The sequence below is a fragment of the Vespa crabro genome, chromosome 7 (genome assembly GCF_910589235.1).
Source record: "Vespa crabro chromosome 7, iyVesCrab1.2, whole genome shotgun sequence".
Taxonomy (NCBI): domain Eukaryota; kingdom Metazoa; phylum Arthropoda; class Insecta; order Hymenoptera; family Vespidae; genus Vespa; species Vespa crabro.
This window is the reverse complement of record NC_060961.1, coordinates 460,686-474,886: the sequence shown is the minus strand read 5'-3', so window position 1 is coordinate 474,886 and position 14,201 is coordinate 460,686. Positions and strand designations below refer to the sequence as shown.

General features: G+C 50.8%; 2 protein-coding genes across 5 annotated transcripts in view; one reads left to right on the top strand and one right to left on the bottom strand.

Moving 5' to 3' along the window:
- Positions 1 to 14,201, bottom strand: part of LOC124425681 (protein Wnt-6-like) — a 66,198-nt gene that overhangs the window by 31,889 nt on the left and 20,108 nt on the right. The gene's annotated exons all lie outside the window — the stretch shown is intronic.
- LOC124425679 (protein Wnt-10b) overlaps positions 1 to 14,201 on the top strand; it is a 46,296-nt gene that overhangs the window by 28,271 nt on the left and 3,824 nt on the right. Inside the window, exons 1-3 of one of the 4 annotated variants that reach the window (XM_046966349.1) lie at positions 6,754 to 7,310; positions 7,495 to 8,099; positions 11,360 to 11,613. In XM_046966349.1, coding sequence (XP_046822305.1) covers positions 7,960 to 8,099; positions 11,360 to 11,613 — 394 coding nt within the window. In that variant the 5' untranslated portion in view covers positions 6,754 to 7,310; positions 7,495 to 7,959. Of the gene's footprint in view, positions 1 to 6,753; positions 8,100 to 8,170; positions 11,298 to 11,359; positions 11,614 to 14,201 lie in introns of those variants that run through there. The other 3 variants (XM_046966350.1, XM_046966348.1, XM_046966351.1) reach the window with 3 other exon arrangements.

The window sequence follows — 14,201 nt, the reverse complement described above, 5'->3', positions numbered from 1 at the left end:
TAGATCGCGGCTCGTGCTCGGACGCGCGCTACGCGTTCGACGAAGCCAAAGGAGGAGACTACGGGATAGGATGCGGTAGCGTGGGAAAGGGTCGAGCATCTTGGCAGCGAAACGAATCGGAGATCTGCTTAAGATCTTCCTAAGATCTCTAATAGCCGTAGAAAGAAAAACAAAACTAAGTACTTGGGATAAGTTAAGGACGCTTAATCGATTCGCGGATCGACGCGTTCCGACGTCGACCTTTAACACGGCGCGCGCCCGCTCCTTTTCTCGTTTCTAACCTCCTGTGCCGGTCTTCGTTTCGAAATCAAAGTGCGGACACCTACCGCAAATGGCGTATCGTAGATCAGGAAAAAGGAAAGAGATAACGCGGTACAGCCGTACTGGTCCTTATCTATTTGGCCATTTAAACGAACCAATTAACGCATTCGTTAATTCCCACGCGAATTCGTTAAATACCATCCTCCTCCTCCTCCTCGTCGTCGTCGTCGTCGTCGTCGTCGTCGTCGTCGTCGTCGTCGTCGTCGTCGTCGTCGTCGTCGTCGTCGTATAAAGCGTAACGAAGCGCGGCTCGACTTGGGCGGCGATGGAAAGCCAAGGAGAGAAGATTGTCCGCGCAAATGAGTATTTACGAGGCCGGCTTGACTCTATATTATGCCTCATTTCGCCGTAGGATCGATTAGCTCTAATCGAGAAGTATAAACAAAACGTTAATAAACCTCTTCCTTCTCCTCCTCCTGCCCCTACCTCCTTATCTTCCTCCTTCTTCCCCTCATTCTCCACGAGGTGAATCCTCGCGAGAAGGACTCTCCCTCCTCTCCGCTCCCCCTCTCTACCGTTCTCCTCGAGCGTCCTCCCTTCGCCCGTCTGACCATCCTCGGTCGAGCGTATCACGAGGAGAGCCACGACACGTGTTTCTCGCACGTGCTGCGCGAGCATACATGCCTACGTCTACGGACGGTTCTCTATGCGATCGGATGCACCTCGTCTAAATTTTTCTTTATGTTTCATCGATTATCCAAATGGAAGAGATCTTTTCGTTGATTTACGTTCAAATCTGACAAACGGAAAGGAGGAATGCCAAAGGTAAAGGCGAGATAGAGAGAGAGAGAGAGAGAGAGAGAGAGAGAGACGGCGGCGGCGCATCGGTATAGACGCCGTACGTGGACGGAGACACATCCTTCCTCGCGGTATTCGATCGCACAAGGAGATCTACGACGACCCACGGAGAGAACTCCGATATAGAATAGAGCCTCATCATCCTATTTAATAATCGTACAATGGCCCTTTTGAGGACGATAAGATCGCGATCGGAACGATCGCCTCGATGGCCTTCCACCTGAGATCGATCTGTTTCTTTGTAATAACGCAATTAACACTTCTTTGTTCGATCGATTTTCGTCGCCGTACCATTATAGCTATACGTATACGTCTGTAAATCGTTGCGAATGAACGTTATCGCGATGACTCTGGTTTAGTTGCACGAGGAAAAAAATGACAGGAGAGAAGATATAAAGTATTTACAATATAGGTATTATATATCAGGTAATGGTAATATATATCTCTCCGTAATTCTTGGACACCCTAAAGTGCTTGATACACCGACGAACCTTCTCTTCGGTTGATTACGATCGTTTACGAGCGGTAAATCACCTACGTCTATCCCCTCCATCTACCTTTCTTCTTCTCCTTTATTCGCGAAACGTCACGATATCCTTAATCGTTGAAACCGGTAGTAAAAGGATCGTTACTAGTCGTGACAAAGAAACCGCCACCTCGGTGAACAAACGAGCCAATAAAAGCATTTTATCGACCCCTTCCGTTTGTCCCTCGACGATAACTCTCTCGCTCTCGCTCTCGCTATGTCGAACGCGCGTGTCAGAGGAGCCAAGCTTATAGCGTATACGAGTTCGAAAAAGAAAAGCACTCGCGGCAAAGAGTCGTTCGAAGTCACTTCTAAGCGATGACACGCACCGTCATCCGCACGGCGTGGGTGTTGAGATCCTAATCGGACGGGCTCCGCGAGTAGTACAACGACGATTAGGCTTCTCCGCTCGAAGGCGAACGCACACGTACGCGAAGACCAAGGCAACGAATACACGACCGGATCTAATCTCTACTCTCGTAGGTGGTTCCGAGATACTCATCGCGATCCAAAAGGAAAAAGTCAGGCAACGGCGCAGGAAACGAAAGTCCCTCGAAGGTCCTCGAGGATTTTCGAATACTCGCGAGAAAAGGTACGAAACTCGCGAGTACGCCCTTGTCCTCGAACGACCCTTTGTCAACTTGAACCGTTCGCGAGACGATCTAGATACATCCTTTGATCGCACTTTCGAGGTATACGCGCGTCCACGGATAATCACGGAGACCGACCGACCGGTCGAGAGAAAAAAAAGACGAAACGAAAAAGGGGAAAAAAAAAGAAAAAAAGAACGAAAAAGAAAAGGAGAAAGAAAGAGAAAAGAAAAGGAGCTTCGTGACCGTGGAAGATGTTTCCGCGGCGAGTTATACAAATTGTCGTTGACGTCGAATAACATTAATATAGGTAGTACCTATTGCGCGCGAGACCGTCCTTGGTGGTCGACGAGTCTGCAAAACGTCCGTGTTAAATCATACCTACCAGGAAGACCGCGTGGTTGGTGCCGTACCAACCAACAACAGCGACAATTTTCAAATCAATGACTTTGAAGATCGTCGATAGTAGGTGGACAGGTACGTATTGTTTTCCCATTTAAATAGAATCCCTTACGGTCTTCAACGTCATCGGCGAGAAATAAAGGAGGATTCGAAAGGAATCGGTAGAATTGGGGGAGAAGGGATAGAGATGGAGGAGGAGAGTCGCGTTCGAAAGGATCGAAGCCGTAGGACCAAGTTGGCCCGGGACCACCATAACTACAACATCGATGGGGAGTGCGAGATCCGACAGCTTCGGAGGTGGCAATGAGCCCGGGTCCCGCCCGCCGCCACACCCACACGCATATATCTTATTTTCCCTTTTTATTTATTCGGATTGCCGTTGGTCGAGGCAATCCACTCTTCGAATCCCTATGGCTGCGTCTGGTCCGCGTTGGCATATAATAGGCGAGCACGGTGGCCTCCTAGGCCCTTCGGCCTTTCGCCGACCTCTTTTAAACTTCCACTCGACGTCCACGGAATCGTCCTCATTGTCCATCTCCCTCCTCTCCCCCCACCCCTCACTGACGTTCCTCCTGCTACGAACGTTCCTTTCCACAAAAATATCCACGATCTATGGGAACGTTACCTTGGATCATAGTGATAATATAATACAATGGTAATATAGTCGCTAAAAGTACAACTTTCGAGCCTCGTTTCCGTCTCATTGGAAATAAAAAGAATACGTTGCGACGGGTCCGAAGGTAATACGCTTACGGATCTTATTAGAAAATTATGTTTCAAAAGGGAAGAGAAATATGTCTGCGTCGTTACCAGTCGCGATTTCCTCCGATAAGAGGATCTAGCGTAAAAGAAAATTCTCAAAAGTCTTTGAAAGATTTCCTAGGCGTGACCGCGCAAGCGGAAAAAAACGGCGAAAATCCTTCCCTTTTTTCTCCTTTCTCTTTTTCCTTTCTCCTTTGTCTCTCTCTCTCTCTCTCTCTCTCCCCCCCCCCTCTCTTTTCTTCCTTCCTTTTTGATGCAAAGAAACGTAGAGAAAAGTAGGCTGACAAGAAGAACGGTCGGCCGACGGTAGGCCGTCGGTAGCGAACGATGGTTCGCGGTAAACAGGCGGAACATCTATGATCCCCGAAAGCAGATTATTCGGAAAGACTACTTTTAGCGAGTAAATCGATCATGCTCGGGCGAACATCGACAAGTGGCTTTTAGCGAAAACGACGCCGATGATCCAGAGCTAACGCGTATCTCCTCTCGATCGTGCGATCGACCGTTGCTATTTTGTAACGGATATCGTGTCCCGAAAAACATCGAAAGAAAAGAACGTAAACGATAGGGAGAAGGACAAGGAGTCGGATCGGATCGGTTCCGGGGCTAAACGACCATCCTCTTTCGGTCGCGTCGCTTCGAGAGAAGAAAAAGAAGGACGACGTGTCCTGCGCGACGCAATGCTCACAATAGAGTTAACTTTTTTTTTTTTTGTTTCACAGGAGATGCGCCTCGTCGTTGGCCTTTGCGTCAAAATTGCGATCAGATTTTGGATTCGCGAGGAAAATGAGCGGATCGTATATCGCAAACTAGACAATTGGACTCGACGATTCTCTTAGTCAGGAACGGACTATAAGCGCGCATCGTCATCCTTTATCTTTATCCATGCGCCTAACCAATCGACGGATTTTACTCCAACAAAGTATCCGCATACTCTTCGGCCCCTTTCGACGGGATCGATCGAGACGGGGAATGCACATTATTAAAACATTCCAAGCAGTAACCCCAACGAGAATTCGCCCGCTTTCAACGATATTAAGTTCCCACCGCGAGGTTCCTCCGCTTTCATAACCGTGCGCCTACTTTTCCAATTAATCGATCCGTTTCTCTTCCATCGACAATTTTTCTACTGTTTATCTCTTTATTCGGGAAAGAGAAAACTTATGCTAGCGCCAAGGCGAACGAGGAGAATAGAAATGGTTCGCCTCGGCTCGGTTTGCTTCTTCCGTTCGTTCTACCGATTTCTTGTTAGACGACGAGCGACGTCTCAATTAAGAGTCGAACGCGCCGGCCGAGTTCTCAACGGCGATTATCAACGATTTTCACACCGTCGTGTCCTTCGGGTTCGGTCCTTCTTGCCGGGCACGTTTTTTCGTTCGGTTTCTTCCGCGTTTCTCGGCACTTAATGCCCCGTGAAAACGCGTCGTACCGAAATGAAGGGTCCGATCGATTACCACGCTTAGATCGAGGATCGGCTTTTTGCGATCCTGAATCGTTTCCCGAACTTTTAACGGATCGCCGTGCGATACGGGCAAAGGTACCGTATACTCTTCTCCTCGCGTCTTATCGCGATCGAACGCCGAGAACGAAGAACCGGATTCTCTTTTCTACAAACATTGCCGCTCGTCGATGCGCGAATCTCATTCGTCTCGAGCAAAAAGTCAACTTTTACTTTGGCCCTTTAAAGAAGCAACCGCATTCTACTCGTTCGAGCATCTCTCCTTTCCTTTCTCGCCCCGCCTTGCCCACCCCATGCCGTTCCTGTTAGCAAGGACGTTACGTGGCTCGAAAGTCAGTCAGTCACTTTCGAATTTCCCGCGAAATCACGGAGAAGTACGCAAAGAAGAAAAGAAAGGAAAGAAAGGGATGCACGGTGGGGGTGAGTAGGCGGAAGGTAGGCTAACGGAAGGAAGATAAGCCTCAATTACGTCGATCGACTCCTCTCCGAGGGATGCTGGGTAGGGGAAGATTCGCTCCTCCCACTCGTCCTGTCACGTGATCGACCGAGCCCAACTTCCTTCCTTCCTTCCTTCCTTCCTTCCTTCCTTCCTCCCTCGTTTCCCGCCTATTTCATTTTTCACCCTCTTTATCGCAAACGCTAACTTCCGAGGAGCGAAAACGAACGCCAGTCAAAGATATACTCTTGCGCGATCGAAAATAAGCCATGCGAAACGAAAGGAGAGAGAAACGGAGGGGGGGGGGAGAGGAGGGAAGGGAGAGGGCTAAGACACGTCGATCCCGAGTTGATCCGAGATGATGAGAAGAGGAGAAGGGCGCGAGGAGGGCGCGAGAAGGGCGCGCAACCTCTCCTCGTAGGCTCTCGATCCCTCTTGGACGGAGTTGCCTTTGGTCTCTGCCCCTTTGGCTCTGCGCTTCGGAGGGTAGTGGCCGACGCGTTGCGCCGCCGCTAGTACTGCTCCGGATGGTGGTGCCGCCGATGGTGGCGCCGATGGTGGGGGTTCGTTGGTTCCTCCGACAGTCGAGAGCCCTCTCGTCGTTCTCCCTGCAAGAAGGATAGATAGACGGACGGACGGACGGACGGACGGACGGACGGTGGGTGGGCGAGAAAGGGTACGCGGGGCCGTGCGCACCGAGTTCGTCATAGACGGGCCGATCATCCTGACAGCTCTTCTACTCTCTCGTCGCCGGCGTGGCGCGCCGTTCTCGAGCGAGCCACCGATCCTCAGATTATCTCCGTCTCTCCGAGCTGCAACAGCGCCGACGACGCCAGCATCCGGAGAAAAAAAGCGAATAACGAGTGCGCGAATCTCGGCGTATCGCTCCTAACGATCCTCTTCCTTCCCCTTCCCTCCTCTGCCTTATCTCCTAGCTCCTTTATTCTCGATCCTTCTCCATCTATTCTTCCCCACCTCCCTCCTCCCCTTCCTCTTCTTCTTCCTCTACTTCTACTTTTACTTATTCGATTTATTTTCTCGTTGCATGTCTCCTTGCCTCATCGTAAGTAGTAGTAGTAGTAATAGTCTTCTTCGTCGTCGTCGTCGTCGTCGTCGTTGTCGTCGTCGTCGTCGTCGTCACCGTCACAGTCGTCGTCGTCGTCGTCATCGTTAGCGTCCTCGCTAAGTAAGCCGGACGGGAAGTTTGCATTCGACTGTTTGCACGAACGAACCGAGAGATAGACGCGCGGCGAAGCGCGAGCGCGCCCACGACAGAAAGAGTAGGAGAGAGAGAGAGAGAGAGAGAGAGAGAGAGAGAGAGCGAGAGCGAGAGCGAGAGAGAGCGAGTGTGTGTGTGTGTGTGTGTGAGAGAGAGAGAGAGAGAGAGAGAGATCAAGGAGGAGCAGGAGGTGGAGGTGGGGGTGGAAGCAGAGGGAGGGGAAGAAGGAGGAAGAGAAGAGGAAGAAGGGAGTGTGTGGGAGGGAGCCGGAGGGCGACTTTTCTTTTATTTAAGCTTGACACTTCGCCGCGAGCGCACGCATACCGGAAGTGCGGAGCAATACGGTCGTCGTAGAAGCTCCGAGAATAAGTTTAAAGAAGAAGAAGAAGAAAAATAAGAGAAAGAGGAAAGAAGAAGAAAAAGAGGAAAGAAAGAAAAGAAAGGAGGAGGTGCTCGTGCTCCGGAGTGGTGCTTCTTCTTGGTCGTGGTAGTGGTGGAGGTGGTGGTCGTGCCCGAAGGTGCTATTGCTTTTCCGGCTACTTTCGGCCCATCCAATAAGGGTGGAACGAACGAGGAAAAAGGACGGGCCAAGAGAAAACTTTGGGAAAAATTTCGCGGAAAAGGATGTTGCTACGCTCGTTCTTGTTTCCACCGTCGAACAGGTGGACCTTACCTCCCGTCTTCGTTAGGACGTATCCTTCGTCGACGTTGCCAACGTCAGAGTTATCATCGCCGTAGAAAAACGAAGAAATGTCAAGGTGTTTTCAAGCTGCGACCAAGCTCGATCGCAAAGAAACGTACGCGAGGCACATTAGACAAAAGTTCGAGCTGATTTAAAATCCTTGCTCGTCCTGTCCCTTTTAGATCATTCGTTCTTCTTTTCTCTCTCTCTCTCTCTCTCTCCCCTCTCTCTCCCTGCTCTTTCTCTTTCCATTCCATTCTTTCAGGAAGGAACACAAGTACAGTATTTTTGATCCAAAGATATAGAGAAATAGCTCTCGGAGATACCAAAGAGGAGGCTACGAAGAGCAAGGGTACGAAGCTCGAAGGCAAAAATCGAAGAGAGGCTTTCGAAGAAAGAGGGGGAGAATCGGCCGATCGTCGCAGGGTAGTTTTCGGAACGACCCTCGAGAAAAGTAGGAGCTCTCGAATCGGAGAGAACGTCAAAGGAGAAGCGCCGGTGCCCGGGGCGAGGAGGAGTCCTCGACGCGTGCCAGGCTGCTGATCACAGGCACCGCGCGCGCTAAGAAGAGTAAGAGAGCGTTCGGAGCCGTATCGGAGCGAAGCGGAGTTCGAGGGAGAGGGGGTAGGGTAAATCGAGGGGTCCTTCCGTTCGGGTGCTAGGGGTGTGCACCCCTGGACGAGGGCTCCCACTCGACTCTCTCTCTTTAAAGTGGGCAAAACGCGCGCGCAAAGAGAAAGAGACGTCCTCGGGGCGATGACAGGATGCCTTCGTCTCGACCAGCAGCAGGCCGTACCTACTACGAAGGACCTCCGGCTAGAATCGCGAGGAAAATCGTCGCTCGAATCGCCGCTAGAATCGCCCGCACCGTAGCCCTTCTTCTCCTACTCTTCGAGCATCGTCGGTGAGTAAGGACTTTATCGCTAAATCGAGCCACGTGGCCCACCGACTCGTATCGTCTCGTCTCCTCTCGCCTCGCCTCGCCTCGCCTCGCCTCGCCTCGCCTCGCCTCGCCTCGCCTCGCCTCTCCACGACTCTTCTCGTCTCGTCTTGCCGACGTCTTTACCGAGCGCACTTTGGCGCCTCTCCGCTGCTCCGCCGTTGCCTCGTCGTTTCTGTTTATTTAACGCTTCTGCGCGCGATACCGATCGCTATTCGTTCGCACGTCGCAAACATAGAGAGAGAGAGAGAGAGAGAGAGAGAGAGAGAGAGAGAGAGAGAGAGATTAAATCCTCTTTCTTGTCTCTCGTTTACGTATCGAATTTCGAATCAAGCTTGCGTTACGACTTTATTAAAGCCTCTCGATCAGCCCTCGATCGCTTTATATCCGCCGATGCTTGAACCTTCCGACGGCGTACTACGCCGCGCGTAAGCGCTGTTTTACAAGTATAATTCGTCCCAGTGGAATGCCGTAAGAATACGTGACGTTTGCAAAATAAGGTTCTTTTTTACGGATACGATTCTTCCAAAATAAGTAGCGATTCGTGACCACGCTATAAAGTATAAATATCGGTATCGCTCGAGAACTCGTTCTTTCACCGGAGGCCGTCAGTACAAAATTGCGCTCTTAAATTTCGGCTTCGATCTCCTTTCATTATGGAAATACATTGTAAGTTGTAGGTACTTTCGCTCGAAATTGGCGCAGGTGTCTCTAAAATCGAGTCGACGATCGGCGATCAAGGCGAGCGAGATTTCGAACATAGATAAAGAGCGTAAATCGATTCGTCGGCTTTTCCCACATCGATCTTTCGTCGATCTAACGCTCCTGACGCGCGATCATTCTCGAGCGTCGTCGATAAAGACGTCGACGTTTTAAAAGTAGTCACGCTGTTCCGAATAGTTTCCCCGAGATTCCGAAATCCTTCCATCTATGATATATAGTAGATCGTTAAACCTATTACAATACGAAGGCGATATAACTCGGTAAGAGTAATCGCTGGTCGTAGTATATCCGAGCCGCAGAGACATAGTTATTTGGCGCTAGGCGAGCAACTCTTCCTCGTTATGGTATCGAGAGAGTCCGATACACGTTCGCCGGAATCCCCTTGCTTGGGCCGACTCGTCGTAAATAATTGCACCGACTCGTGTGTCCGGTGCAGGACGCGAGAACGTGCGCGCACAATGTATGCGCGATGTACTCGCTACGGGGCATTGAATTACGTTCTCGACGATATAATAGTCGATAAACTGGTTCGCGCGACGCGCGTCCTCCGTCCGTTCTCCGCGCTACGACACGCGCGAACCTTATCCTTGACTCTCCCGCCTCCTTCCTTCCTTCCCACCCTCCCTATCTACCTACCTACCTACCTACCTACCTCCTCGAGTCTTCAGCTCAAACTAATTTCGCGACGTTCCTCGTCGTTGAGAATAGCAAAGACCGAACCGATAGCCGGCCGTTGTTCTCGCGAGTCGTCGCTAACGAGTTTTCTCTCTTCGGCCACGGCAAGCACAGCACGCCTGTCTCATGCCCCATTAAACGCGAAATTCCGCGGTGCGGCTTCTTCTCTTGTACCGTGATGCGAGCACAAGGGGGAGGGACGGATCGAATAAAACGCGTGCACCACCACCGACGCCATTTTGGATTCTTCAAAGACCTTCTACGAGGAAGATTATTCCTCGTATCCCGTCGCGAACGTGAAATAAAGGGAGCAAAAGGGGCATATGGGGAAGGGGAGGGGTGAAAAAGAAGTATCGAAAGAGGTAGTAAGATTCGCGCGTTAAGAATCCCTTTTCTCCTATCCTATTCAACGTTGCGACGCGGCGAAATCGCGGCACGATTCTATGAATTCGATTCGTCTCTTTATCTTTTCGAATCGAGCCAACGAGCGCACGGTATTTCTATGAGAATGACGGTAACGCAAAGACGAGTTCCTTAAGCAGCGTCTCGCTTCTTGTGCGAGAAGTGAGATGCGACGAAGGGACCGAGGTAACGGAAGGAGAGAAGAAGTCGAGAGGTAGCAAAAGGAATCCGTTGATAGGCTCGACCGTCCGTACGGTGTCTTCGGCAATTTGTTGAGCGAGTTAAGATCATTAATCTGCTTTCGGTAGATCATCAATAGCGCGAAAGATAGCGTAGGGGCAAGGATGTACCGGTAATGGGAGCCCTCAATAACCTCGACGACCCTAAAAAGCCTCACCCTCCTTCGCCATCCTTTCCCACACTCCGCAGAAACCGAGTTGTCTCGAGCTCCTTGTCTCCTCCTCTCTTCCTCCTCGCCTTCTTCTTTTAGCTCTCTACTAGCGTGCCGTGCCCGTCCTCGACATATCCCCGTATCCTTCCTTTTTCTCTTTTTCTTCGCTCCGCAACGGGTGCCATACACAGCTTTTACTTTAGGAGTAGCTCGTCGGCTAATTTCTACGGCCGGATAAGCACCGAACCAAACGAAAGGATAACTCTTCTCCTATCCCCCACGTCAAATCCACCAACCTGATTGCCGCGAGAAATCATCTTCTCGGACGTTTCTCCAACTTTTCAATCATTCCCTTTTAACCATACCGTCTACTATATACCGTCTGTTTTCCTTTCGATGATTTTACGAGACCGAGGTCAAGAGGGTGCGTAACGCTTTCAAAGAACAGATCAAACCATGGCTCCTTCTTCCTGCACGATCACCGCCGCCACTAATACCGTCGTCGTCGCGATAACGGTCTTTGCCTCTTGGAAGAAGTGCTCTTAGAGCGCTATCTTAAGCGACGGCATCTGCCTGATGGTCGATTAATTAATTTCAACCTAGAGAGAGAGGGAGAGAGGGGGAGAGAGAGAGAGAGAGAGAGAGGAAGACATGGATACGTGCACTTTCTCTTAGATTTTCCTATCTCGCACAAGAATCCCATCGATCGACGAAAGATTCAGGAGCGAGCACAACCTTCGCGATCGAGAATCCGATAAAGCGAGAGGTCGAACGGGCCTTGATGAGAGGAGAGAGAGAGAGAGAGAGAGAGAGAGAGAGAGAGAAAGGGTGGGTAGGAAGGAGATCACGGCATACCGCGATCGTACGAGGAATCTCCGCGGCAGGACATTCCGTACGACCGAAATCACTCAAACCGATCGAACGCGTCCGTGGGAAGATCGGCTTTCTCGCGATTCCAAGAAATTGGCAAAGTACGAAGGCGATAAATCTCAAAATGTCCCGTTAATAAAAAGATCTACATCTTCGTTTGCAGCGGCAGTTGTTTGATGAGCAATTCGGTGGACGATTGGGTTAGCGGCAGTGCCGTCGTTTGCAACGGAATACCTGGATTGACGAAGGAGCAGCGTGAACTCTGCCACAGAAACCCGGACGTGACGGTAGCGGCTCTGAAGGGACTACAGATGGCGATATTAGAATGCCAGCATCAATTCATGTGGCACAGGTGGAACTGTTCCTCTCTAACCCCGAGCAGCAGAACGCAACAGAGTAGCGTCCTCCTACAAAGAGGTAATAACCTCGTCCTGAGGTAATAAGCTCCTTCGATCTTAACTTCTTAGACGCTTTTCGAGCGAGGTAAAAAGAAAAAAAGAGAAGAAAACAAAAAAAATTGAGAGCCGCGAGATTTCATTAAATCATGAGATCACGATTGCGCGTCTTCCTCGTTGCCTCGTTGCTAACGGAGGCAACGAGGGCAGCGTCGAAAACCTGTCCCAATTCCATAAGAAGGTTTGGAGGGGGCCTTCGCCACTGGACCAGCGTGACATATAAATTCGTCGTGGCGCGTACGTGCGCCGAAAGAGGAAACATATATCGTGTCGGACGAATGCGCGAGAGCGCGACATCGGGCGCACCTGACCTGAAAGCTTGAGCTCCGTCGAGCGGGAGGGCCCTCGGACCAACCTTCTTTCCCCTCGCCTGCTCGCTCGCGCTGTCGTTATCTCGCCACTTCCATCGACCCTAAGATTTCTTACGACCGGCTACGTCGAGGTGTCGATTCCCTCGTTTTTTCCTCCGTACTTACGTAAAAATAACATAAACGCATCCTTGAAAAGAGTAACGCGGAATTTCTCACCTAATTCTCCGGCGATCCCTCTCTTTCCATGATCGTGGAAAACAGGAAGAACTCGTGAATAGAGTCATCCAGGGTGCGTCCCGTGCTCGTGCCGGTTATCCTACGATTAATCGAAGCGCAGCGAATTCCACGAATCCAGGTAAACGGGACTTCAAGTTGCGGCCATTGCGAACGATCTTTGCTTCTTAAAGTCTATATCGTAGCTCGGCTCGAAGAACGGACGGTCGGCAAGAAATCCAGCGTGTCGAATTTCGAGTCCGGGAGCACGTCTCGAAGCCGGTCATCGTGCCGTTAAATCCCTCGGACACGCTTCTCTCTATTTTCTCATTCTTATTTTCTCGTTTCTACCTTCCTTCCTTCCTCCCTTTCTTGTAAAAAAAAAAAAAAGAAAAAAAAAAGAAGAAAAAGAGAGAGAGAGAGAGAGAGAGAGAGAGAGAAAAGAGATGAAACGTTTAACGGAAATGAACGCACAGCCCGCACAAGTAGTTTTCGTCGATGAAAATCTCGAGTCAACTTCCAAACGGAAAAGTTTCTCCTTTTTTACAAGCGACAGGATAATCCGATTAATTCAGAGAAAATCATTTCGAACGCGAGAATTTACGAGGGTCGCGACCAATCGCAAGAAACGAGCGCCACCTGCGCGAGAAAGCTCCCTTCTAAGGCGATCGTCATATAAAAGGCAGATCTATCGCAAGGCCATTAATTAAGAAACTCGTTGCACCGGTTCGATCCGTACTCGAGGACGTTCTTCGTGGCGAGCCTTTGAGCCGGACCTCCCGTACTCCACTCCCCCATACTCCCTTATCCTCCGTATCTATTGAGTTATCTAAGACTAGCGATTCGGGACTGACGCGAACTTTGCCGAAGGGGATCGGCTTGCCATTCGTCACCGTGTCCCAGAATCTAGAAGGCAAAGAGTAAAGAGACTCTCTCTCTCTCTCTCGGTCCACTCGCTTTCCTCTCCTGCCGTTGTCCTTCCGGCCGCGCTGTCCACGACGAGAGACGCACGGCTTCTCGCAGGAGAATTTATTGCGAGTCCCCGTGGTGCGCACCTCCACGATCTCGCGCAACTCGGACGATTATAAAACGGTTCCTACCAATATCCGTATATAGAGAAGGTAAGGTTCGATGGGAAGCGTGTCCGAGCTTACGCGCTACTTGCCACTTGGAAATCTTTGCGATTCAAGAAAGACTCAAACGGAATTATTAATACCTGGTAGCGTTGGAAGGAAAGGAGAGACTCGAGAGCAACGCGTATCTCTTTCCTTTTCTGGAATCTTTTGCATCCTCGTTCGTTCGCATCCCTTCGTGAGGGAGAAAGGAAAGAATCGTCTTCGCGAAGAAGGAGGAGGAGGAGGAGGAGGAGGAGGAGGAGGAGAGCGTAGAGACGGAGTAGCAGCAGCGTGGTGCCTCATCGGGTGTCGAGAACGAATGCCACAAATCCTTTTAGGAGCGCCTTTAGCGCGTCTCCTTGGTATCTCGTCCTCATGAATACTGCAAATGCCGGTCGGTCGGCCGGCCGGTATCCATGGGCTTCGGAGTAACTTCTCGAGGCAGGAGAAAGGGTAGAGTAATGTGGGCATTGTCGAAGGAGAGGAGGCCCCTTCGAATCTTGCTCGGGCAGGCAGGCAATGCTCGTGTGTCGTATCGTTTGTAAGTTGACAGCCACCACTGCGGTTTGACGGTCGGCCGTCCGTCAATCCGACTCCAAGGAGGAGAGCTCGCGACGACGGGAGGACCTTGGACGCGGGAGGGCCCGAAGAAAAACTGCGCTCGACGTCGCATCGCTTAACGAACGTCGTCTGCTGCCGAGGCTAGCCAGGGTGCTGCACGCTCGCGTCACCCTGCTTCTTGCTCTCTCTCTCTCTCTCTCTCTCTCTCTCTCTCTCGCTCTCTCGCTCTCTCGCTCTCTCTCTTCCACTCGTTGTCCCTTTCTCAGGATCTATCCTCGAAAGGATCGCTAATGAAGGGAAGCGAAAGGTGCCGTTTCGAGAAACGAAAAGAGACGAGCTCGCTCATACGT